We start from the raw sequence: 27,404 nt of genomic DNA on the forward strand, positions 1-27,404 counted from the left end.
TAGCCACATATCTCAAAAGGATTACTAAGACACTGAACTCTTTAATGTCAAAGGGCTTCATAAACAGAAAAAAAAAATTATACAAACGTAAGGTATTACTATTTAAAATTTTTTTTTAATGTTTATTTATTTTTGAGAGACAGAGACAGAGTGTGAGCGGCGGAGGGGCAAAGAGAGAGAGAAAGACACAGAATCTGAAGAGGGTCCAGGCTCTGAGCTGTTAGCACAGAGCCCAACGTGGGGTTTGAACTCACAAGCCGTGAGATCACGACCTGAGCCAAAGTCGGACACTTAACCGACTGAGCCACCCAGGCACCCCAAGGTATTACTATTTTATATCACACTCTAAGCCTCTGATAATTTATAGTAAAAAAATACTTAAGAAACATTTATAACATTTAATGACAGGTTCATAATTTATTTAGTGCCTAGTGAATGTTTATAATTATGAAAAAAACTAGGTAAGATTGTTATTTTGATTAATCTAGATAAGGAATGCCAAATGATTTCCATTCCATGTGCCTGCTCACTACATTGGGAAGGACTCTGAGACTACATCTCGAATCAAAGAGAAAAAGTGTTATGAGTGGGAGGCAGTGTCTGCCATGGATAGAGTAATCTGCAGGTAAGACAAATGTCCCATACAATCATGTATGTAGTTAGCCAGCCACGTGCTGACCACCTCCAATGACAGGAAATTCACTATTTAACAAGGCAGCCAATTCTTGCTTATTATGGCCAAAATCCTCCCAGACATCTTTACCTATTAGTACAAGTTCCATCACCTAGGAGCCATGCAAAGAATTATACTATTTTCATTTGATCCTCACAATATCCATAGTTTTAGCCACTACAGCAATAAAGAGCACTTCATGTGTTTGAACTAAGGTAAAAAACATGTATGTATGTATGAATCTTTTTACCTTTATCTCTCTGAATAAGGACTGAACTTCAGTGGATAATTCCACAGTCTGCTCCTCCAGTTGCTGACGACGTTGTAAATTAGTGGATATCTGAAGTTTCTCTGACTTCAGTTCATTTGTTGTACTCTTTAAGTGTTGAATCTGTTCTTGCTGGTCCTGTATAAGCTTACGATTCAATTCAATCTTGCTGGAAACTGCATCAAAATACATTCACACCGTGACTAATGTTAAGGATACAGAAAATATTACAAACAGCAACCTTCCTTATATGGATTCTATGGAATTCACACAGGCTGAGTTTCCATGGGTCCCACCCCCTATAGTAAAAGTGCTACAAAACCCCTCTTGACCAGCCATGGGTAAGGATCACAGGGCAGAAACAGTAGAGCTCCTCTGACACTTATCATTCAAAACCTCCCATCATTTAAAATCTGTTGTGCAAAGCAAGGAAACTTTTCTCTTTTGAGAAAAGAGTGGATATACTGTGGACTGGAAGAACATAACAGATACAAAATTTATGATAAAAAGCATAAGCTGGGATCAAGTCTCTATGCGTACATGAAGAAAGACTCTATTACCTGTATCTAACTTGTGTTGTTTTTCTTGTTTCTCCTGGTTTACTTGCTGGACAGTTCTACCCAAGTCTAGTCCTTGCAGCTTAGCTGCTTGCTGTGCAATTTTTCTTTCAACATCTTTAAGTTCCATCTTAAGAATAAAACAGTTATTTCCTTTAACAAACTTGCTACATTATAATTATTCAAAATCTTAAAAATTTAATTGCTATTATTTTAAAATCTAAATCTGCAACTGATTTCAGATATAATTTTAACAAAGTTTAATAGGATGAAATGAATTTTAATAACTGAAATGACAAAAGCAAACTGACTAAAATGAAAATAAACAGGACTACTTCTTAACTCTCATATTTATGAATAAAACATCGAAACCCAGGAATGTAAAGTTTAAGCAGTACTCACTCAGACTATCTGCAGTTCAGGACAGGGAACTCTAAATGCAAACTATACGTGAACACGATGTACTGTTTTTTACCACTCTCACATTTCACATTTAAAACACCAGGAAACAAGTTTTATTCTGCCTTAAACTACAATAAACTTACCTGGAATCTTTCCATAATTGTAACATCTGTCAGGCATACTTTAGCACTTTCTTCTTCAGGCATTATTGTGCCCAAGAGTGTTTCCTGTTCTTCTATGTCATTCTTTAAGCGCTGTATGTCTCTGTTGACATTTTGCAGTTTGTTTCTTAATTCTGGTATTTCCTTCTCTTTCAAATCAATTATGCTTTGCCTTAACAGAAAACACACAATTAAAAATAAGCTATCTAATGTTTTTTTTTTATCATGAAACGGAAGTCCTAAATTTTTGGCAAGAATATCATAGAAGTGACTGTACCCTTCTCAGGGCATCTCATCAGTGAGGACATGATGTCATTCATTACATCTTATTACTAGAGATGTTAATCTTGTTCACTTAGGTAACATGGTATCAGCCAGATTTATCTGCTATAATGTTACTATTTTTCTCTTTGTAATTAATAACTTATATTAGGAGAAATATGTTGGGACTATGTCATTATCTCATTTCTTCTCAAACTTAAGTTTTTTTTTAAATGCTTGTTTATCTTTGAGAGAGAGATTGTGAGCAGGGAAGGGGCAGAGAGAGAGAGGGGACAGAGGATCCAAAGCAGGCTCTGCACTGACAGTAGAGAGCCTGATGCAGGGCTTGCATGAACTCATGAACCATGAGATCATGACCTGAGCTGAAGTTGGATGCTCAACTGACTTAGCCACCCAGGTGCCCCTCAAATTTCTGCCCACTCATTTTAGTATCTGATGGCAGATCTTACTCACAAAAATTACAATATTCCCCCCTACTTCTCCACAGGAGATATATTCCAAGATCCCTAGTGGATGCCTCAAACCCACTTATATACAAACTGAACCTTATATATACTGTTTTTTCCTATATAGACAAGTCTATGATAGAGTTTATAAGTTAGGCACAGTCAGGGGTGCCTGGGTGGCTCAGTTGGTTAAGTGTCCAACCACCTTAACCTTAGTCAGTTTGGCTCAGGAGATGATCTCACAGTTTGGGAGTTTGGAGCCCCGTGTCAGGCTCTGTGCTGACAGCTCAGAGCCTGGCACCTGCTTCAGATTCTGTGTCTCTCTCAAAGATAAATAAACACTATAAAAAACCCCTTTTTTAAAAAAATAAATTAGGCACAGAGATTAACACTATTAATAAAACAATTATAACAATATACTATAATAAAAGTTATATGAATGTGGTCTCTCTCAACATATCTTATTGTACCGTACCCTTCCTCCTCTTGTGGTGATGTTAGATGATAAAGTGCCTACATGATGAGATGAAGTGAGGAGAATGATGTAGGCATTGTGACTTCAAGTGAGGCTACTGTTAATATATGTCAGGAGGATCATCTGCTTCTGGACCACAGTTGAGCTCAGGTAATGGAAACAGCAGAGAGTGAAACTGCAGATAAGGGTGACTACTGTATTACTGTGCATTTTGCCAAACAGAGATTTTCTATAAATTAACTGACCATACTGATCAAAAGTATCAAGATGGTGAAAAACAAAGAATGAAGAGATGCTGAAGACTGCAGGAGCCTAAGGAGAAATAAAAACAATGCAACGTCGGATCCTGGGTTGGATCCTGAAACAGAAAAACAACATTAATGGAAAGTGCTGAAATTCGAATATGGTTTGTAGTTAACAGCATCACACAAATGTTAATTTCTTGGTTTTGATAACTAGTTTATGGTTACATAAATTGTGAACATGAGGAAAAGCTAGGTGAAGGGTAGAGGTGAATTTTCTGTACTATTTTTTGTAATTTTTCTCTAAGTCTACAATTATTTCAAAATAAAACGTTTAAAAAAAAGATGGAAAAAAGGAAGGAGACCACTCAGCCAAATGCCACATGGGATTATGGTACAAAAGCTGTTAGCCAGTTTATCACACCTACTGTAACTAATGGACTACCACTCTGGTGGCAGGAAGACTGGCTCCACATCTAACTTTGTTGAACCTCTGAAACAAAATTTGTATTTAACCCTAAAAAAAAAAAGCTATCAATTTTATTTCTGAAAAATTCCAAATTCTAAATTAAAAGTTAGTACAATAAATTAAATTGATTTCTAGTGGAGTCTTACAGTAAACTAAAGGAAAAACCCAAAACTCAAGAGTTAGCTCTGGCACACTGCTATGAGTTAACAATTTTTAAAAGTCTACACTACGACCAAGAAATGCCAACCTGAACTGATCGGTGGCAACAGAAGACCTATAGTTTGTTATGCCACTGAGATGAAAAAATTTCCTGAGTAATTATGAAGGTATGCAGATTCAGAGTAATTCCATGCTCACATTACTTCCTGAATCTTGTGGTCATAGACCAGGAGTTGGTCTTAAAGTATGTTCCTAGTACCTAGACAGTGACATGGCTACGATAGCCCAAAGACAGTCAAGCATTCACTTGACTGGGGACATCTTTGTGGAAAACTACAGGTATCCATTCAATTGTAACCCTATTTTTACATTTTCACATGCACACAAAAAACCTCTAATCGATGTGGTCCAGATTTTGATGCCTTCTTTTCTGATGATTACCTAAGATGCTAAAATAAGTATCATAAGCATAAAGACGTTTCCCAAAAGAATGGGGTATTGAGATTAGGACTGTGTTCTTTTGTGTAAAATTTTCAGAAACTCAGTTCTATTTGTGTGACAGCATTCCTTTTCCAAGGGGCTTTTAAGTAAAAGAAACCAATACAGATATGGTTGGTTGGGTGAAAACATCTTTCAAAGCAATGGGGAAAAATAATGAGTTTTTACTGAGCTGTCATAATAAATAAACCTGACTCAGTACTAAGCAAAATGATAAACACGTATATTTTCATCTGAGATTTCATTCATGATGATGGTCTTAATATATTAAGTATTGATGAGTTTTGGCCTTTAAATAAAAATATTTCCCTTGGGGCGCCTGGGTGGCTCAGGTGGTTAAGCATCCAACTTCAGCTCAGGTCATGATCTCATGGTTCCTGAGTTTGAGTCCTGCGTCAGGCTCTCTGCTGACAGCTCAGAGCCTGGAGCCTGCTTTGGAACCGGGTCTCCCTCTCTCTCTCTTAAAAATAAATAAATATTAACAACAACAAAAAAAATTTCCCTCAAAGAGGATAAGCAAAATCTGGTTCCTCACTACCTCTCTGAGCTCATCGTCAACCATTTTCCCTTTGGCCTCAGGGATTTTGGACTGCCTGGAATGCTCTTCTGCTGGACAAATATTGTCCCTTATTTCTCTCATGTCTACACTCAGTTGTCACCTTCAACAGCAATTACCCTCTTCTGTACTTCCTTACTCTGCTATATACTTTTCTCCAAGGCACTGATTTACCTCTCACACTACATATTTATTTTTCTAGCTTCAGGACATCTTACTTTGTGTGTAGTAACCAGAGTGACATATAGTGGCCACTCCAGATACTAGGGTACTATATGGATTAGTCAGCCACGAGTACTTTGACATTCCTCCTAATGAGAGGTGGAGTCTGTGTCCTCTCATTGAATCTTGGCAGGCTCTGTGACTACTGTTGACCAAATAGTCAACAGCAGAAGTAACACTATGGCAGGTTTTGGGCCCAGGCCTTCAGATACTAGCAGTTTCTATTGCCTGTATCTTTTACTACTCGCTCTTAGGATCCTTCATTTGGTAATCCAACCACTCTGCTGCCAAAAGCCCAAAACACATGTGTGGGCCATGCGAGGGCACTGTGTTTGACAGCCCCAGCTGAGCTCCCAGCTAATAGTCAGTGTCACTGAAAGTCATCTGAGTGAGCCATCTTGAACACTGAGCCCAGTAGAGACTTGAGATGGCAGATGTTGCAGCCAACATCTGACTGCAACTGCATGAAAAACCCTAAGTGAGGAACTACCCACCTAAGCCCAGTCATGCCACAGAAAATGCTAATAAATGGTTGTTGTGAGGCACTAAGTTTTGAGGAGGTTGTCACGGAACAGTAAATAACTGAACAGATACTACAGCTCTCATTCATTCAGCAAATAGTTACTAGTATTACAACACAGAAGGAATTAAGGAAGTAAAGCAATGAATAAAGTATGTACCCTACTCTGAGAAGGGGAGCTCTGATGGCAAGGGTCCTAAAATATAATACAATGTTGATTTCTGCTACTTATATCAATATGACACAGAACTAAGCTCACATTTCCTCTAAGTGCACTTTCTACCAACTTGACATTTTATCTTTTACTTAATCTTTTTCCTTTCAAGACACTGCCTTATTCCTTTCCCTCCTTTTCATTCTCAAACTACTGCTTTTGTCTCCTTATCACATTCCCTCTATAGCCTCCAATAATCTAGTTTTCACCCTGAAGACTATATTAGTTATCTATTGTTACATAACAAAACATTCCAAAACTCAGCAGCCCAAAACAACAGCACTTATTTTGAGATCAGAAACAGCCATCCAGGTACTTTTGGCTCAGGATGTCTCACTGAAGTGGCAGTCAAGCTGCTGGCCAGGGCTACAGTCATCTCAAGGCTTGACTGCTGGAGAATCAATTTCCAAGTGGTACTCACTCGTGTGGTTGTTTGAAGGCCTCAGGTCCTTGTCAAGTGGGGCCCTTCACAGGGCTGCTCATATGGCAGGTGGCTTCACCCATTTCCAAAAGAAAAGGCGAGCAGGCAGCTAGTAGTGTCTTATATAACTGAATCCTGGAAGGGACACACTACCACTTCTGTCATATTTTATTGGTTACACAGACCAATCCTAGAACGTGGGAGAAGACTATACGAGAGCATGAATACCAGCAGGTAGGGATCACTGGGGATCATCTTGGAGGCTGGCTACCACAAAGCCTATCTGCTTAGACTTTTCTGACTTTTTCTCTTGAAATTTCTCTTTGGTTTTCCAGGACAACATACCCTCCTGGCTTTTCTGCTTCAAGAGTAGTTCTCACTCTTTTTTTTTTTTAAATAATTTTAAGTTTATTTATTTATTTTGAGAGAGAGAGTGGGCAAGTGGGGAAGAATCAGAAAGAGGGAGAGAGAGAGAATCCCAAGCAGGATCCGCACCACCAGCACAGAGCCCGATGCAGGGCTTGAACTCACTAACTGTGAGATCATGACCTGAGCCGAAGTTGGATACTTAACCAAGCCATCCAGGTGCCCCACATTTTTTTTTTTTTTTTTTTTAGTATGTATTTATTTATTTTGAGAGAAAGAGAGAAAGCGTGTGAGTTAGTGGGGGAGAGAGGCAGAAAGAAGGAGAGAGAGAGAATCCCAAGCAGGCTCCAGGATGTCAGCACAGACCCTGACACAGGGCTCAATTCCATGAACTGCGAAACCACGACCTGAGCGAAAACTAAGAGTCAGATTCTTAACTGAGTTGTTCTCACTCTTATCCATTCAATATATTAACATGAGATTAATTTCTTAAAACACATTTTTCATAAATCCCTAAAGATGACTCCCTATGACCTATCAGAGGGAGTTGTAACTAGGTCTGAACATAATGTAGCCCTATCTTCCTAACTTTTGGAAATCAATCTCCCTACATGATTCTTCCAACTCTAGATCACCTTTCTATTGCAGCACAGGTCATGCTCCTCTCCCCTTCACACACACTGTCCTCATTTCTCTCTCCACTTTTCTTCTGTTAATAGAGTTGAACCAACTTCCCTATGCTTTATATTCCCCTCCCATCTCGTTCTCAAAATCTTATTCTCATTCTATAGTCCACTGGCTTCTCTCTTAACTAATGTATTGTCTGAACCAATTAAGTACTTTATTAAGCGCTGCTTTCTAAATATTCAATTCTGAGAGCTTGTCTACTTAGAGCATCAGCTCCTTAGAGACTATGTCATATTGGTCTCTGTGACCAGCTGCATGCTCTATATTGTGGGAGACAACAAGATATCATCACAGACTTTCTGACTTGATCTGATTTATAAAGAGACCATCATTTGAATTTCTTGAATAAGTGAGGGAAAATAAACAATACAAATCACTATGATTCATTCTTTTTGAAAGTGGGAAAGACATAAAAATATAGTTTAAAATTTCTTTTGGGGGAGCTTTCTAAGACTTTAATTCTTTTGCTAGGTTTAGAAAGCACCATACTAGCAAACAATTCAAAATCTGTCAAAATTTCTGTTCCTAAGCCAAGTCTCAGGAATTAAATAAACATACACACAAAACAAAAAAAAGTTAAGATTATATCTACCCTGTGAGTAGTTTAAGAAGTTTGCTCACCTTTAAACAAAATAGTTATTTTTTCTTATCACATAAATAACATGAAAGGGGACATACTGGCTGAGAATCCTGACTTGACTTTTTACTCATTCAACACATTACTCAACACCTAAAATATGGCCAGGGACTGGATGGGTACCTTTTTTTTTTAATGTTTGTTTATTTTTGAGACAGAGAGAGAGAGACAGAGAGAATCCCAAGCAGGCTCTGCACTGTCAACATAGAGCCCAATGCAAGGCTCAAACTCGTGAAATGTGAAATCATGACCTGAGCTGAAATCAACAGTCAAGTGCTTAATTGACTAAGCCAACCAGACACCCCTGGATGAGTAACTTTTACGGTGCTACTGTTACATGTACAGTAATGGTAAACCCATATTCTCACCTCATGGGGACAAGTCCCAGCATTTCATCACGCCGTTTTTCTTTTTTCTTTAGTTCCGATTCTGTTGACTTGAGTTTATCTGGAGCAAGCCGCAGCTTAGACTGTAAATCACTGATGACTTCCTGTAATTCAGCTTCTGTCTGAAAAACCCTCTGACAGACAGGGCAACATGACTGGTTTTCATCCGTTAGCTGAGTAATGAACTGGGAGTAAACTGCCGTGGCTCCAGCCAGCATGGCTATTTTAAGAAAATAAATATTATTACCAGTGAGAGGAATAAAAAATATAGTTTTGTCATGATGGTTATAATCCCTTCCCATATGTATATGATTATTCTTCCTTTATAAACACATTATAGACATAAAAATTCTCTGATATTTACATAATCTTTGGAAGGACACAATACATTCAGATTTGTATTAATTACTTTCTGGTAACACACAAAAACTGTAACAAAATTTTAGAGCATATTATGTGCCAGAAACTGTTCTAAGAGCTTTATACTAATAATCTCATTTACTCTTCCCTCAAACCCTAAATTGTAGGTAATTATGTCCTCAGATGATAAGTCTGAAGTAAAAGAAAGATTTGATAATTTGCCCAAAGTCACACAGCCATCAAGTTATAGAATCAGGACTAAAGCCATTTGGCTCCAGAACCACGTTTTTAAATCTCTCATCCTTAACAGTTACCTGTGAGTGAAAATTCATAAGTGTCAAAGTACCTCAATATTATAAAGAAGGTAACTTAGGGCACCTGGGTGGTTCAATCAGTTGAGTGTCTGACTTCAGCTCGAGTCATGATCTCATGGTTCATAAGTTTGAGCTTCACAACAGGTTCTTTGTGGTCAGTGCAGAGCCTGCTTTGGATCCTCTGTCATTCCCTCTCCCTGTCTCTCCCAATAATATTTTTTTTCTCTCCCAATATTTTTTTCTCTCAAAAATAAACATACATATAAAAAAGTAAAAAAAGAAGGTAACTTACCTCGTTGTTTTGAGGATTTTTCAATTTCTTCCTTAAGTCTGTCTAAATCACTTTCAAAATCCTGGCTACCACAAACATCAAACAGCTTGTCTTCATAACTGGACAACTGCTCTTCTTTCCTTTTTAGTTCATTATTTAAATGATTTTTATTTTGCTCAGCTGAAGCTAGTTCTTTGCTAAAATAAGAACAAATATAGATTACAATTTTAAAACATGAGAAATCAGTTTGAAAAGTTTGAGTAGGTAGGTAGGACCCTTTCACAATATCACTTCCCTTCTCTCCTATAAGAACTTCTCCTTCATCCCTTCATTGTTGCTGTCATCTACTTAGGTCTCATCATTCATTCCCTCTCATTCATGGAAGATTTTGCTCACTAGTACAATTTATCTCCATTCCTCCTTTTTTTTTAATGTTTATTTTTGAGAGAGAAAGACAGAGTGTGAGCAGGGGAAGGGCAGAGAAATAGGGAGACACAGAATCCAAAGTAGGCTCCAGGCCCCAAGCTGTCAGCACAGAGCCCAACACAGGCTATGAGATCATGACCTAGGCCTAAGTTGGACGCTTAACCAACTGAGCCACCCAGGCACCCCTCCATTCCAACTCTTAAATATCATCCTAGCCAACCTCCATACTGACAAAGATCAGGGTTTTTCACTTTGCAGGTTATGATGCACTAGGCAAGGCATGTAATCAATATAATGCATTATATTCAACCTATCTTAAAAAACAAAACAGAATAAAATATATTGGAGCAGAATGAGCATAGTTAGGACATGTACTATTTTGAGAAATTTGTTTCAGATGAGTGTATATGAATGCATGTGTGCTGTATCTTGATACTTCCCACTTTGAGACACAGTAAAAATCTGGAAAAATAAAAGTAACTAATACAGATGATGCTTTGATCATCCTAGTCACTAAGCAATGCTCATCAACACCACTATCTTAGCACCAAACACTGTTGGCCACTTCCTTGAAAGTCTATTTTCTCAAGGCATCAAGAACAAGAACCACTCCTGTTTGGCTCTCACCCCAGCTCCCCTAATTCTAGTTTCCTTTACTTGCTCTTCTTCATTGCTTACCAACAGTAAATGCTGCTGTTTCTGAGGCATCAGACCATAACCTTTTCTCTTCTCTTTGCATAAACCCCTTTAAAGTGATATTGCCTATACTAATGACTTCAATTATTACTTACAAAGCAACAATTTCCAATCTCTTGAACTTCAAACTCCAGTATCTCCCTAAGAGATATTTCCACAACAAGCACAAATTAAACATGGTCAAAGCCAAATCCACTATCTTCCTCAAAAATCTGTAAGGAATTTTTGACTCTTATCCAACCACCACTCAAAGTGACATTAGAAAAAAGTGATCACTTTTTCTTTATTGTGGTAAAAAACACACATTAAAAACTACCATCTTAACCTTTTAAGTGCACAGTACAGTGTTAACTATACACACATTATTGTGCAACCTATCTCTAAAACTTTTACATCTTGTAAAACTGAAACTGTGTAACCACTGAACAACAATTCCTCTTTCCCTCTTCCCCCATTTCCTGGCAACACCATTATACTTTCTGTTTTTAAGAGTTTGACTATTTGGGTAGGTCTTTTAAGTGGAATCATATAGTATTCGTTCTTTTGAAACTAAATTATTTCACTAAACATAATATCCTTCAAGGTTCATCCAAGTTGATGGGTGAACTTTTTTTTTTTTTTTTTTTAAGTAAGTTTTGCACTCAACATGGGGCTTGAATTCACAACTTAGAGATCAAGAGTCACTCGCTTGACCAAATGAGTCAGCCAGGAGCCCAGGATTTCCTTCTTTTTCAAAGCTGAGTTAATATTGTTATACACAAACATATACCGAGTCTTTATCCATTCATCTGGCTACTGAGAATAATTCTATAATAAACATGGATTTGCAAAAATCTCTTCAAGATGTTTTCAATTCTTTTGAATATATACTCAGAAGTGCAACTGCTGGATCTGGTAATTCTGTTTTGAAAGACACGCATTTTCTATATCACCTGTATCATTTCACATTCTAACAATGCACAAAGGTTCCAATTTCTCAGCATCCTCACCAACACTTGTTATTTTCTGTTTTGTTTGTTTGTTTTTTTGTTTTTTTTGGTAGTGGTCATCCTAACTGGTATGATGTGTTATCTCATTGTGGCCTTGAGCTGCATTTCCCTGATGATTAGTGATACTGAACATTTTTTCATATGCTCACTGGCCATTTGAATATTGCCTCTGGAGAAATGTCTATTCAAGTCCTTTGCCCATTTTTAAAAAAAAATTTTTAAATGCTTATTTGTTTTTTGAGAGAGAGTGAAAATGAGAGCAGGGGAGGTGCAGAGAGAGAGGGAGACATAGAATCTGAAGCAGGCTCCAGCTCTGAGCCGTCAGCATGGAGCTCAATGTGGAGCTTGAACTCACGAACTGCAATATCATCACTTGAGCTGAAGTCGGACACTTAACCAACTAAGCCACCCAGGTGCCCATGCTCATTTTTAAATCCAATTATCTGTTTTTGTGTTGTTGAATTATAGGAGTTCTTTACATATTCTAGATAATAAACCTTTACTAGATATATAGTTTGTAAATATTTTCTCCCATTCGGTCGGTTGACTTTTCCCACTATTGTTTTCTTTGTTGTGTAGAAGTTTTTAACTTTGATGTAGTCCCATCTGTCTACTTAAAAAAAAAAAAAACCACTTTATTTATTGATTTTGATAGAGAGAGAAAGGGCGGGCATGAGCTCCGGAGGGGCAGAGAGAGGCAGAGAGAGAATCCCAAGCAGGCTCTGCACTGTTAGCAGGGATCTGATGTGAGGCTCGATCTCATGAATCGGGAGATCAAGACCTGAGCTGAGATCAAGAATAGGACGCTTAACTGACTGAGCCACGCAGGCCCCCATTTGTCTATTTTTGGTTTGTTTCCCTGTGCTTTTGGATCAGGTTCAAGAAAATATTTGTCAATTTCAATATAATGAAGCTTTCCCCCTATATTTTCTTCTAGGGGTTTTATAGTTTCAGGTGTCATTTTTAAAAAGGAGAATTTTAATCCTCTCACTAAGTTCTGCAAACTTTCAAGGAACAAAAGGCCCAAATCAATGTCACCATTTTACTTGATTCATAAAATACAGCAGAACCAAAGTCAATTAACACAAGACATATCATTTTATGACAATAAATGACAAGACATTAAAACAGTGAAAAATAAAAGCATGAAATAAGAGATCTGTATTACATTTCTACAAGTTGCAAATACTTACTTCAATTTGGCAAGTCTGTCCCTGGTCTGATTAATTTCTTTTGACTTACTATGAAGCCAGTCTTCAAGCTGCTTTTTGTTGGGAAAATACCCTAACAATGAAGTTAATTCATCACTGTGTCGAGATTTTATCTTTCTGATTTGTTCATCTTTGTCAGACTATAGAAAAAAAAATTTTTTTTTATGAAATCCAAGATCTCCACATTACATGAAGAACACAAATTTTAACTTAAAACTCCAAGCTCAAGAGTCACATGCTCTACCAACTGAGCCAGCTAGGTGCCCCTAAGAAAACAAATAAATTCTAGACTGATTAAAGTTCTAGGCTTAAAAAACAAAATGCTAAAAATGAAAGAATACAAAATTTAAAAAAAAAAATTTTTTTTAATGTTTTATTTACTTTTGAGAGACAGAGAGAGAGAGAGAGCGAGCAAGCAGGGTAGGGATAGAGAGAGGGAGACAGAATCCAAACACAGACTTCAGGCTCTGAGCTATCAGCACAGAGCCTGAGGGGGGCTCGAACCCACTAACTGTGAGATCATGACCTGAGCCAAAGTCAGACGCTTAACCAACTGAGATACCCAGGTGCCCCTAGAATACAAAATTTCTTAAAGTCTTACAGTGGGGATTGCCTTCTGTGCATAAGAGAAAAAAGTAACAAGTCTGAAAACATGAAAATTAAACTTGTGTATGAGGGGCACCTGGGTGGCTTAGTCGGTTAAGTGTCTGACTTCGGATCAGGTCATGATATCACCGTTCAGAGTTCAAGCCCCATATCGGGCTCTGTGCTGACAGCTCAGAGCCTAGAGGCCTGTTTCGGATTCTGTGTCTCTCCCTCTCTCTGCCCCTCCCCTGGTCATGGTATCTCTCTCTCTCTCTCTCTCTCTCTCAAAAATAAATAAACGTTAAAAAAAAGAAAACTTCTGTATGAGATATGATAAAAATTAATAGCAATGTGCATGTGTATATATTCTTCTATATTAATTTTTATAATTACAAAAAAGTTTTTAAACTCCAAAGTGTATTGTATATTTTTTTTTTTTTAAATGCTTATTTATTTTTGAGACAATGCAAGAAACAGAGTGCAAGCAGTGGAGGGACAGGAAGAGGGAGACACAGAAATCTGAAGCGGGCTCCAGGCTCTGAGCTGTCAGCCCAGAGCCCGACACAGGGTTCGAACTCAAGAACCATGAGATCGTGACCTGAGCCGAAGTCAGACGCTTAACCGACTTGAGCCACTCAGGTGCCCTGATTTTACAGAGTATTAAGCTCACTTAACTCCTAAAATATAATGCCAGTATGAACTAAATATTCCATAGTTATTTCAAATACCAGAAAGTATAATCAGAACAAAAAGCAAGGTCATACTTTGTCTTTGGTCAGCATCTCCATCTGGGTACGTGTTGTCGTATGATGGTTTATCTGTTCCATCTCTTGGTCCAATTTACGCAGGGTCCTGTCTAGGTCTGCTTTCTCACTTTGAAGGCTTATTACTTCTGTTTTTAGAGCTTCTACATTGCTGTTTTTCTCAGCCTTGCTTAGCTCACGTTCCTTATCAAAAATTCAAACACACAAATTTATATATTCATGTTAAAACAATGACAAAATGATTGTTTGCTTTTATCCAACAAGAGAAAAAGCTTAAGAAATAAGATTTTTAAGGAAAATCTTATAAAGCTGCCTTACTATAATGGTAGAGAATTAGTAAATGAACCTGGAAGGTCAAAGAGGAAAAAAACTGAGTATTTACTGTAAAACTGAAAAAAATACATCTAAGTATATAGTTTAGTGATTCTTCTGACGGGTGATTCCCCATCACAAGGCAATATTGTGACAAACTGCTAAATTGACAGAAATGTTTGCAAATAGCAATGTTTACTTAAATTATCAAGATGGAATCTGAGAGGGAGAATTGCCAAACTTTACAATGCCTACTTTGGTGGCAGAGGTGTGAAGCAAGGGGACAGATTACAAATGAAGAAGAAAATCTGGAAATTCATAAAAAAGAAGAGATGAGCTAAGAAAATTTTTACCATATAAAAAGTGATAACATGGCAATAATCATAGAAAATCTACAGTGTGTGGAACCTAGAGGGAAAATACTTTTAACTTAGGTAAGTGGTTATTAACCAAAGTACTCATAAGAATCACCTGGCTTTGAGTGGACCTTCCATTCTCCACCCTAGAGATTTTGATTAGGAATGGTCTAAGCATAAGTGTTTTTAAAAAGATTCCTAGGTGATTCTAATTTTCAATCCACCCAGTGCCAGAATCAAAGAGTTGGTGTAATTATAATACTCATATTTTTTAATTTTATATGAGATTCCTAAACAAGGTGGACATTTTTATTGAAATGCCAGTATCTTAGGATTAGCAGTAGATAAAATACTTCAGAATGCAAGATTCTAAGTGTCCTACCTACACCTTAAAATTATTGGATTACTCAAATAATGTCTTACAGCTTTTGAGAGCTCCTGGTCCAGTTCAAGAATCCTGTCCGAAGATCCTTCCAACTGCTGTAATTCATACTTCACATTTCTCAGCTCATTCTGCTTCTTACTTAGGATTTCTGATTTTAGCTCAATTATTCTTCCCAGTCCAGTTTTCTTATCCCTTATCTCATCAATCTGTTTTTGTTTCATAGTCTCTTTTTCTGCAAAGTCATTCTAAATACACATGAGGAAAACGAGCATTAATAATTTTTTCACTGAACTTATTAAGTTTCTTGAACGCAAAATTAATAGATGCACACTAAAGAAAATTTAAAAAGTACAAAAAAATGTAATGACCATCATCTTGAGATAATCATTATTAGTTATGAGCAAACTTTTTTTATGATTACCTTTAAAAAGAACTTTTGGAAGATAAATACTGTATGACCTCACTTATGTTTTTGTCTAAAAACAAACTCAAGAAACAAAAACCAAACTCAGAAAAAGAGATCAGATTTGGGGCCACCAGAGGTAGAGGGTGGGAAGAGGGAGAATTAGAGAAAGGTGGTCAAAAGGTACAGATTTCCAGTTATATGTAAATACTAGAGATGTAAGGTACACCATGATGACCACAGCTAACACTGCCATATGGTATAAAGCAAAGTTGTTAAGGGAGGAGATCCTAGCAGTTCTCATCACAAAGAAAATTTTTTTTCCCTTTCTTTTCTTTTACCTATATAATAAAATGGTTATTAGCTGAGCCTACTGTGGTAACCATTTCACAATATATGTAAATCAGGCCATATGCCTTAAACTTATACAATGATATATGTTCATTATTTCTCAAAATAATGAGGGGAAAAAAGAAAAAAAATTTACTTAAAATCAAAATAGGGGCATCTGGGTGGCTCAGTTGGTTAAGCATCTAACTTCGGTGCAGGTCATAATCTCATGGTTCCTGAGCTCAAACCCCACACTGGGCTCTGTGCTGGCATAGGGTCTGCTTAGGATTCTGTCTTCCTCTCTCTCTGCCCCTCCCCTGCTCATAGTCACTCACAAAAGAAACTTTAAAAAATAAATAAAACTTAAAATATAAGTCTGTATCTTCTTCATATTTTTATCCTTATGAACTTCAGAAAAGTTGCTTCCATAAAGGTGTTTTCTATCTCCTACAGATTTTATTCTAACACTAATTAAAATATACGACAAAACAGGGGCACTTGGGTGGCTCAGTCGGTTAAGTGTCCAACTTTGGCTCAGGTCATGATCTTGCGGTTCATGAGTTCGAGCTCCACATCAGGCTCTGTACTGACAGCTGGAAGCCTGGAGCCAGCTTCCGAGTCTGTGTCTCCTTTCCTCTCTGCCCCTTCCCTGCTCACACTCTGTCTCTCTCTCTCTCAAAAATAAATAAACATTAAAAAAAAAAAAAAAAAAGACAAAATGAGGTCCATCCAAAAATTAACACAATCTTTAAAAGCTATTTCTTTCTTTTCTTTTAAATTTATTTATTTATTTTGAGAGAGAGAAAGTACACAGGCAAGGTAGGGGCAGAAAGAGGAGAATCCCAAGCAGTCTCTGGTGACAGCATGGAGCAGGACAGAAAAGGGGCTCAATCACACAAATTGTGAGATTATGAACTGAGCCGAAACCAAAGGTCAGACACTCAATGGAGTGAGCTACTTAGGTGCCCCTAAAACATTTTAATTAGAGAATCTCATACAAACAAAAGAATATAACAACATTTACCATCATTTGGTTGGCAATTTCTGTTTCCTTCTCTTGTCTCTCTCTCACAAGTTTGTGAAAATTTTTAATATGTCTTTCACTGAATGGTCCACGCTCAAAGCCATCCAATTCTAGCTGTGTTGCTAAAGACTGAATTAATGAATCTCTAGCTCGGATATGTTCTTGATGGCGATCTGCTTGTAGCTGTAGACGACCTTTAAAAAACACAACCATAATAATTCTTTCATCAACTGATTTTTAAAAAATTAAAATAAGTGTATATTCATATTGCAGTTATAAAAAAAAAAAACAGCAGAATGTCTTATATCCTTTGCTCAGTTCCCTCCATTGGTAACCGTGGTAATGTGACATAATAAAAGAAACACATATTTAGGGACACCTGGGAGGTTCAGTTGGTTAAGTCTCTGATTTCAGCTCAAGTCATGATCTCACGGTTTGTGGGTTCAAGCCCTATACTGGGCACTACGCTGACAGCTCAGAGCCTGGAGCCTGCTTCAGATTGTGTGTTTCCCTCTCTTTCCCTCTGTACTTTCCCTGCTTGTGCTCTCTCTCTCTCAAAAGTAAATAAACATTTTTAAGAATTTATATATATATAAAAAAAGAAATACATATTTAGTCTTTGTCCCTGGTTCCTGGCACAAAGCATGTAAAATTTTTAGAATTTCTGAGTGATACAGGTGAAAGAAGCATCTTTTGTTATTCATTTCAAATCCTATTCAGCCGTATCTCAGTTTATTCTAATGAGGTGAATTTTAGAGGAGCTGGTTGTCAAAGGAACCTACTATGTAATTAGAGAGTAGGAACTTTCAGTACCCCCATCCCCAACTCTGGAGAGCAGCTTAAGATGGAGTTGAATCACCAATGACTAAAATGATTTATTCAACCATGTCTACGTAATGGAATTTCCATAAAAACCCTAAATGACAGCATTCAGAGAGCTTTCAGGTTGGCGAACATATCAAGGTGCCTGTTCATGTGTGAGTGCTGCACAGAGAGGGCATGTAAGCTGAAGGCCCCTTCCCCAGACCCTGCCCTATGCATCTCTTCCATTTGTTCCTGAGTGGTATCCTTTAGAATGAACTGGTAATACTGTTTCCCTAAGTTCTATGAATCATTATAGCAAATTATTAGACCTCAGAAAGGGGTTGTGGGGACCCCTAATTTATAGTCAACTGATCAGAATTATATGTGACAGGCAACTTGGGACTTGCAACTGGAATCTGAGTTAGGGAGGCAGTCTTTTGGGACTTCTTGGGGAATGCCCTAACTCTAACTAGTGTGAGAATGTAATCTTATCCACTGAGAAGTGGGAGAATTGCTTGATGTGGAAAAACCCATACAACTGGTGTCAGAACTGTTGTGAGTAGAAAAACAATGTTTTCTTTAGTAATATTTTGCAATACTACAGTACAATTTCACAGTCAGGATAATGACACTGATACAATCCATCAGATTTATTCACATTTCCCCAGTGTTTTGTCTATTTGTATGTATTAAGTTCTATATAATTAACTGCGTAAGTTCATATATCCACCAAGACAGTGAACATAATGAACAGCTCCAATACCACGATAGTACCTCTTGTGCTTTTATAACCATAACCATACTAACCTTCCTCCTGTCCCTTCTCCTACTTAGTAACCCTGGCAACCACTAATCTGTCCTCTACTTGTAAAATTTTGACATTTTGGGGCACCTGGGTGGCTCAGTAGGTTACATGACTGACTCCTGATTCCAGCTCAGGTCATGATCTCCCAGTCATGGGATCAAGTCCTGCACTGGGCTCCACACTGAGGGTACAGCCTGTTTCAGATTCTCTCTCCCTCTCTCTCTCTGCCCCTACCCTGCTCACACGTTCTCTCTCTCTCTCTCTCTCTCTCTCTCTCTCAAAATAAATAAACTTAAAAAAATAATAATAGGGGTGCTTAGGTGGCTCAGCCGGTTAAGTGTCCAGCTCTTGATCTCAGCTCAGGTCATGATCTCATGATTCGTGGGATCAAGCTCCACGTTGGACTCTGTGCTGACAGTGTGGAGCCTGCTTGAGATTCTCCCTTCTCCCTCTCTCTGCCCCTCCCCTACTTGCTCTGTCTCTCAAAATAAATTAAAAAATTGAAAAAATAATAAAAATAAAAAATAAAAATTTGACATTTCAAAAATGTTATATAAATGTTATATAGTAACATACTGTATATAATCTTTTGAGATTGGCTTTTTTCACTTAGCATAATTTCCTGGAGATTCATTATTCATGCAGAAAATGTTTAATATAACAGGAAAAGAGACCAAGTTAACATTTTGTCCTACCCTGTTCAACAAGCAGTTCTGATTTTTCCTGATTGAGAAGTCTTGATTCTTTATTTAACTTTTCCAGTTCACGCTGACAGTCTATCAGTCTCCTTTCTTTCTCCCTCACTGTTCTCTGGTGATTGTGATATAAATCATTTAGTTGCTCATCAGTCCCTTGAAAAACCTGTATAGAATCAAAATAAAGAGTTTTAATGAGTAAATATATGAAGTTATCATTCTGAGGTACAAAATATGAACTAAACTTCTTCAATATCCTTTAAAAAAATTTCTTTTAATTTTGGGGGAGGGGAGAGAGTACGCACAAGCCGGGGAGCAGCAGAGAGAGAGAGGGAGACACAGAAACAGAAGCAGGCTCCAGGCTCTGAGGTGTCAGCACAGCGCCCGATGTGGGGCTCGAACTCATGAACCGCAAGATTATGACCTGAGGCAAAGTTGGATGCTTAACAGACTGAGCCACCCAGGCACCTGCTCAATGTCCTTCTTTTTAACATATACATGGAAATAACACAAACAACAAGATTTGTGTTTTTTCCGAGATATGACTGAAACAATGGTTTCAGGGCGCCTGGGTGGCGCAGTCGGTTAAGCGTCTGACTTCAGCCAGGTCACGATCTCGCGGTCTGTGAGTTCGAGCCCCGCGTCAGGCTCTGGGCTGATGGCTCGGAGCCTGGAGCCTGTTTCCGATTCTGTGTCTCCCTCTCTCTCTGCCCCTCCCCCGTTCATGCTCTGTCTCTCTCTGTCCCAAAAATAAATAAAAAACGTTGAAAAAAAAATTTAAAAAAAAAAAAAAAAAAAAAAAGAAACAATGGTTTCAAATGAGGTTCATTAAACAATCTCAAAATTGTGGAGAACAAAATTCTACCACCACAAACCTTTTCCATCTTCTGTTCCAGTTCACTATTATCTTTTTCCATCTGCTTCTTTCGGCTATCCAAGGCTTTAATTTCATTGTCAAGTCTCATTATTTTAGAAAGATTTTGTTCAATTTCTTTTAGACGATTCTGAAAATAAATAAATACATAAATTTCACTAGTTTATAATGCAAATGAATGAAAAGAAGTTAAGATGTCCTGGGCTAATACTTAGTAAAAGTGATCTATCTCATTTAATGCTAGCAAGGCTATAAATTATAGGAGGCACAGAGAAACTGAGAAGCAGAGACATTAAGTAACTTGTCCAACTCCTCACAGCTAGTAAAAAACAAAACAAAACAAAACAAAACAAAACTAATAAACTGCCTTGCCCTCAACATGTCCCAGAGAAGTCACTGGATAGAGTCACATTATGTAAAGTACGTTGTAAAAACTTAATCTTTAACAGGCTAACGATTTAATTTATTTAAAAAATAAACAGAATTAGTGAGTGGACTAGAAACTCACAGTGAGTTACCAGTGCATTCTGAATCTGAAGGCCAAACTTACATGGAAAACTATGCTTTGATTCAAAGTCTGTTCAAGCACAGAAAACTGTGAACAAGTTAAGTGTGATAAATGATCTCCTTGGCCTGCTTCCAAGGACAGCTGGTTGCCTAATCTCCTAGGAATAGGTGAAACCAGGCTCTGCTGGGGATATTCTTCTAATGTTTGTCTCTACAAATCCAAGGATGACCTATTCCTCTTCTAAGATATTCTTAGAACCTAATTTATTAAACTAACGTAACATTAGAGTGCTGAGATATCAACTTGAAGCTTTCACTGTTGCACCTAAACGCACCCTCAACTTTAATATTAGTCATTTAATAAAATTACAGTAGTATCTTATCTTGTGATTTGTAGATTAATGAGTAGCATGTAACCACCATAAAAACAGGAACTTTGTTCACTAATGTATCCCCCCACACGAAATTGATGTTCTCTATGTTAGCTAAATGGAAGAATGAGTAATTTTACCAATAATTCATAGCTATCACTGAATGAATGACTACTATATTGAAGACATTGTACAAGATACTGCTATCCATTCACTCTAACTCTTGTGAGAGTACTTGCTAAGTAGGAGACTTGGAGGACTCCATGTGCACGAAGGCACATACTTAATGATGGGAGGTTAAGACTGGAGGCAGGGTGGGATAATAGTTAACACTGTAGGCTCTGGGTGCTGGAAGAAGGAAAAACTCAACCTTACCTTGTACTACATTCAAAAATTAACCTGAAATGGAACATAAATGTAAGAACTCAAACTACAAAACTTCAAGAAGAAAACACTGTAGAAAATCTGTGCAATTTGGGGTCAAAGATTTCCTAAACAGAAAACAAAAAAAAACTGTAAGAAAAAATTTGATAAACTGAACTTCATCAAAATAAAAAACTGCTGTCCTTGGAAAAGCAGTTAATAAAATATTTGCAAAGCACATGTATGATAAGAGCTTGCATCCAGAATAAAAAGAACTCTCACAGCCAAGTAAGACAAAAATCCCATTCAAAATAGGCAAAATATCTGAATAGACACTTGTCCAAAGATGCTCAGATGGCAAATAAACATTTAAAAGGACACTTAACATCCATAAACATTAGAAAAATGCAAAATAAAACCATAATGAAAAAAAAAACCACTCAAGATACTAGCATTCATCTACTATAAAGGCTAAAATAAAAAAGACTGACCTATCTAAATTACACTTCAATAAATCCAACTTAAAACAAAAAGTATGGGCTTAGGATTCAGAGAGGTTTGGACTCTAACCCTGGTTCCACACCATGGTTGCAATGTGAACACCTGTGCCACAGTTTTCTTGCCTATAAAACCTCACAGGATTACTATGGAGTTCACATAATGCATTTTAAAACACCCTGTTCAGTGACTGGCATATAATATACCCTCAATGAATGGACCATTCATTATCACTTATGAAAAAAATTTTGTGTTCAGAAAATATCTTTTGAGCAGCAACAAAAAGAACAGGATTGATTCTTAAAAGCATTGGATATTAACATCTCAGCTATGGTACTCCACTCAGAAACTTCTCGGCTTCTATTACGGCCTCTTGGTGGCATTATCTGGGTTTGGATCTATTGTGACAACTCTAGGAAGCTTCATTCCTTAAATCCAGCCAGTCCACCAGATCCTGGATATCCCTTCTTTGAAATCTGTAGTTCTTTTGTTTTTATTTTATTATTTTTTAATGTGAACAGGGGAAGAACAGAGAGAGAGGGAGACACAGAATCTGAAGCAGGCTCCAGGCTCTGAGCTGTGAGCACAGAACCGCGAGATCATGACCTGAGCTGAAGTTGGCTGCTTAACTGACTGAGCCACCCAGGTGCCCCAAGAAATCTGTGTTTTTAAATTTTAATTCCAGGGTAGTTTACAGTGTTGTGACATCTGTGCTTTTGTTCAGTCCTTAGAGTGCAAAATCCCTGCTCTATCCCCAGAGCATACCACCTAGTAAAAGAAGCTAAGACAAAGATAAAGACAAAAAATATAGCAGAGTATTTAAAGTTTAGGTGTTAGTGTGAAATGAGACAAAAGAACAAGGCAGTTGGGTCATCAGGTATACTAGAACCATGAACTTCTAGGGAGAAGAATAAACAAGCAGGCCAGAAGGTGTTTTTGAACTTGAAAACAAATTTGTCTAGCAATTTCCACAAAAGGCAAGAAAGGAAAGTAGGCCTAAGTGGGCCAAGGTCAGGATAAAATGTGGTGGGATGAGAATACAATAGTTTATAAGAGAATTCCTAAAGTCAGAGGATACCTATAAAAATGAAAAAGCATGAATGCAGGACTGAAACGAAGCTGTCTTCTGGATGGCTCCTAGGAAAGTGATCTGACCCAAAATTTATATTTAATTCCATGAAGGGAAGAAACCCTGGATGTCAGAACACAAACAAAAAACAAAAAACAAAACACAAAACACACACAACAACAACAAAACAGCCCCAACTATGGAAATCAACCATTTAAATAATTATTTACTAAATCACCTACTATGTGCCAGGCACTGGACTAGGCTATGAGGATACAGAAAATAAAATTAAACCCATGGAAAACTAGTCAAAGTTAAACACAAATTGGGGCGCCTGGGTGGCGCAGTCGGTTAAGCGTCCGACTTCAGCCAGGTCACGATCTCGCGGTCTGTGAGTTCGAGCCCCGCGTCAGGCTCTGGGCTGATGGCTCGGAGCCTGGAGCCTGTTTCCGATTCTGTGTCTCCCTCTCTCTCTGCCCCTCCCCCGTTCATGCTCTGTCTCTCTCTGTCCCAAAAATAAATAAAAAACGTTGAAAAAAAAATTTTTAAAAAAAGTTAAACACAAATAAAGAAACAATACAGAGGCACCTGGGTAGCTCAGTCAGTTAAGCACCCAACTTCCCTCAGGTCATGATCTCAGTTCATGGGTTTGAGCTCTGTGGGGACTCTGCTGACAGCTCGGAGCCTGGAACTTGCTTCAGATTCTGTGCCTCCCTCTCTCTGCCCCCCACCCACTCATGCTCTGTCTCTCTCTCAAAAACAAACACCTCACGATTTGCTACAGCCTTAGTCACAATCCTGCACCACTCAATAAACACCAGGTATTGCTTCTTCGCCACCTTGCCATTCTTTCCTATACGAATGCTCCATTTCAACCATATGGATTTCCTGATAGTGTTCAAAAACACCTTGCGTTTTACTGTCCCTACACCTCTAATTACTTAACCATTTATAGTCAATAAATTAACCCCCCAATTCAGTCCTACATAATCCTCTCTGGCCACCTCAGACAGAAATTCTCTTTCTTATTCCTCAGAGCTCTTACAGTTCTTGTCTTTTTCTGCCTTATGTGTGCTTGTCACCTTTCTAACTAGGCTGCTCCTGAGGAAGACAAAATGTGTTCCAGTATCTTGGGAATTACCACACAGTACCTATACACAATAATCCTAACTCTCAAAACATATCCTACTTTATCATTTTTTCTATTAAATTCTAAACCCATTCATTCTTCATAATCTGACTGTAATTTTCTCATTCATTTTACCCTGGTTTACTTAACCCAGGCTCTCCCTTACAATGATTCTGTTTTGATAAGTTGTAGGTGTAAATATAGACATATAACAATGTGAATGTAAATACATTTATATTGTATACATGCAAAAAAAAAAAAAAAAGCTGATCATAGGCTTTAACTAGAAGGTCAGGAATGAGTGGGAAGACTACCTCTTATCAACTCATATTTTTCTGTAAGTTTTTTTTTTTATCATGAGCACATTAATTACTTTAAAAAGAAAAAATAAAATTACAAACATACATAAAATGGCTTCTACTCGGTCAATCTGATTTTTCCCCATTCTTTAAGATCCAGTTCAGCCATACCTCTTCCCTTGAAGGCTTTTTAACACATTCCTATTCAAGACCATCCCTTTTTTAAAAACAGCTTTATTGAGATACAATTCACATGCCATACGATTCACCTGTATTCGCCATACAATTCAACATTTTTTTAGTATATTCATACAGTTGTGCAACCATTACTGTAATCTGATCTTAGGATATTTCAACTTCCAAAAAAAAGCTTTGTACCAATTTGCAGTCACCGTTCATTCCTCTCGACTGCCTAACCTGGCAATCATTAATCTTTCTGTCTCTATAGATTTGCCTATTTTGGACATTTCAAATAAACAGAAGCATATAATATGAGGTCTTTTGTAATTGGCTTTCACTTAGTGTGTTTGCGACGTTCTTACCTGTTGTAGCATGTATCAGAACTTCATTTCTTTCTACAGATGGATAATATTCCAACATAAGGATATGCCACATTTTATTGAGCAGTTAACGGACAATGAAGTTGTTTCCATCTTTAGGCTATTATAAATAATACTGTTATGAACATCCCTATGCAAGTTTTTGTGTAGATGTATGTTTTAAAATCTCTTGGGTGTAAGACACTTAGGAGTAAAACTGCTGGATCATATGTTAACTCTATGTTTAACATATCAAGGAATTGCTGAACTGTTTTCCAATGTGGCTACACCATTTTACACTCCCACCAGCATATATGAGGGTTCCAATTTCTCCATATCCTCATCAATACTATTATATGTCTTTTTAATTTATAGCCATTCTAGGGGGATGTGAAGTGGTCTCACTGTGGTTTTGATTTGTATTTTCCTAATCAGTAATGATGTTAAACATCTTTTCATGTGTTTTTGGACACATATGTATCTTCTTTAGAGAAATATCTATTTAGATCCTTGGCACATTTTCTAATTGTGGGTTTTTGTTTTTTTTTTGTTACTGAGTTATAACAGTTCATTATATGTTCCTGAAAAAAGGTCCCTTTTCAGATATATGACTGGCAAATATTTTCTCCCATTTTGTGGGCTCCTTTTGCTTTCTTGATGATGTAGTTTGAAAAACAAGTATCTTATTTTGAGGAAGTCCAATTTCTCTTTTAAGTTAAAAAAATTTTTTTTTAAGTTTACTTTGTGAGAAAGAAAAAGAGCACAGTGGGGGTGGGGGTGGGGGTGGCCAGAGAGAAGGAGAGACAGAGTCCTAAGCAGGCTTTGCGCCATCAGTATAGAGCCCAATGGCGAGGCTCAAACTCACATACTGTAAGATCATGACCTGGGCCAAGATCAAGAGTTGGATGCTTAACTAACTGCACCACCCAGGCACCCCAAGGAAGTCCAATTTATCTATTTTTTCTTTCCTCACTGTGCTACAGCCACCACCTTTTAGCTCCTAAAGAACCTATATTTTCAAATGTACCATTTACATAACTCTTCAAATTACTCATTTGTGATCCTACCTATCTTCTAAAATAGTTTCCTTGTTTTTCTAAGTAGATTTTAAGTTCTTTAAAAGCAGAGTCCAAGTTTTTGGCTTCATTATCCCCCAAAATACCTGGCACAGTGCTACACACAAAACAATATTCACTAAATAATGCATTAATGTTAGTGGGCACCAGGACAGAACAAAACCAAAGTTTTTCTAATTTATAATTCAAAGATCTATACCAGGAGTTTGGAAGATGGTGATGGAGTACAAAGTACAAAGACACAGTTTGGGAGAGTGACAGACTGTGACCCCCAGGGTGGGGAGGGAGCTGCAACTGCAGAGAAGGGGGATAGAGAGACTAACACACAGGTAAGCACAAGCAGAAAATAAATCCCCATAGCAATAGGCTTGAAAAGCTAGAAGGCTTGAATTTCCTGAGTTCTTACAACCAGCAGGGCTTAAAGCCTGGAGTTTTTTGTTTTTTTTTTTAAATTTTTATTTATTTTTTTAAATTACATCCAAGTTAGTTAGCATATAGTACAAAAATGTTTCAGGAGTAGATTCCTTAATGCCCCTTACTCTTTAGCCCATCCCCTTCCATACCCCTCCAGTAACCTTCTGTTTATTCTCCATATTTAAAAGTCTCTTATGTTTTTGTCCCCCTCCCTGTTTTTTATTATTTTTGCCTTCCTTCCCTTATGTTCATCTATTTTCTTTCTTAAGGTCCTCATACGAGTGAAGTCAAATGATATTTGTCTTTTTCTGACTGACTAGTTTCGCTTAGTAATACCCTCTAGTTCCATCCATGTAGTTGCAAATGACAAGATTTCATTCTTTTTGATTGCTGAGTAATGCTCCATTGTATGTGTGTATACACACACACACACACACACACACACACACACACACATCTTCTTTATCCATTCATCTGCTGATGGACATTTGGGCTCTTTCCATACTTTGGCTCTTGTTGATAAAGCCTGGAGTTTTAAAAGTCAGAGTGTTTGGCTCCGATAGAGCTCAGAGGGTACTGGGGCTGCTTGGGAGAAAATGCAGGGCAAACAGCTCGCTGAAATACAGTATGGAAACAGCGATCTGAGGAGCACCTGGGGCAAAGAATGGGGTTAGTTGCTCATCTTGGAGCAGGTCTTAGAGAGGCAGTGTTCATGCAGAGACCCCTCCGGGAACCAGCCCAGCCATGACACTGCTACCTAACTTGCTTACACCAAGCCCCACCCCTCCACACCCCGGTGAAACTGCCGCTCCCAGTCACGCTGGCCTCAGTCCTAGTGCAATGGGCCCCCTCCCCAAGAAGACCGGCCCAAACCCCCGCTAACAGCACATCTCC

General features: G+C 37.8%; 1 protein-coding gene across 2 annotated transcripts in view; it reads right to left on the reverse strand.

The window, feature by feature from the left end:
- Positions 1-27,404, reverse strand: part of RAD50 (RAD50 double strand break repair protein) — a 93,872-nt gene that overhangs the window by 40,439 nt on the left and 26,029 nt on the right. For both annotated transcript variants that reach the window (XM_019422047.2, XM_019422049.2), the window contains 11 exons: positions 20,247-20,375; positions 19,372-19,537; positions 17,068-17,261; positions 15,349-15,555; positions 14,258-14,440; positions 12,891-13,048; positions 9,608-9,783; positions 8,624-8,861; positions 2,044-2,233; positions 1,502-1,628; positions 924-1,117 (listed from right to left, as the gene is read on the reverse strand). In XM_019422047.2, coding sequence (XP_019277592.1) covers positions 924-1,117; positions 1,502-1,628; positions 2,044-2,233; positions 8,624-8,861; positions 9,608-9,783; positions 12,891-13,048; positions 14,258-14,440; positions 15,349-15,555; positions 17,068-17,261; positions 19,372-19,537; positions 20,247-20,375 — 1,962 coding nt within the window. The remainder of the gene's footprint in view (positions 1-923; positions 1,118-1,501; positions 1,629-2,043; positions 2,234-8,623; positions 8,862-9,607; positions 9,784-12,890; positions 13,049-14,257; positions 14,441-15,348; positions 15,556-17,067; positions 17,262-19,371; positions 19,538-20,246; positions 20,376-27,404) is intronic.

The sequence above is a fragment of the Panthera pardus genome, unplaced genomic scaffold (genome assembly GCF_024362965.1).
Source record: "Panthera pardus isolate Hobbes unplaced genomic scaffold, ASM2436296v1 HiC_scaffold_2, whole genome shotgun sequence".
Classification (NCBI taxonomy): Eukaryota; Metazoa; Chordata; class Mammalia; order Carnivora; family Felidae; genus Panthera; species Panthera pardus.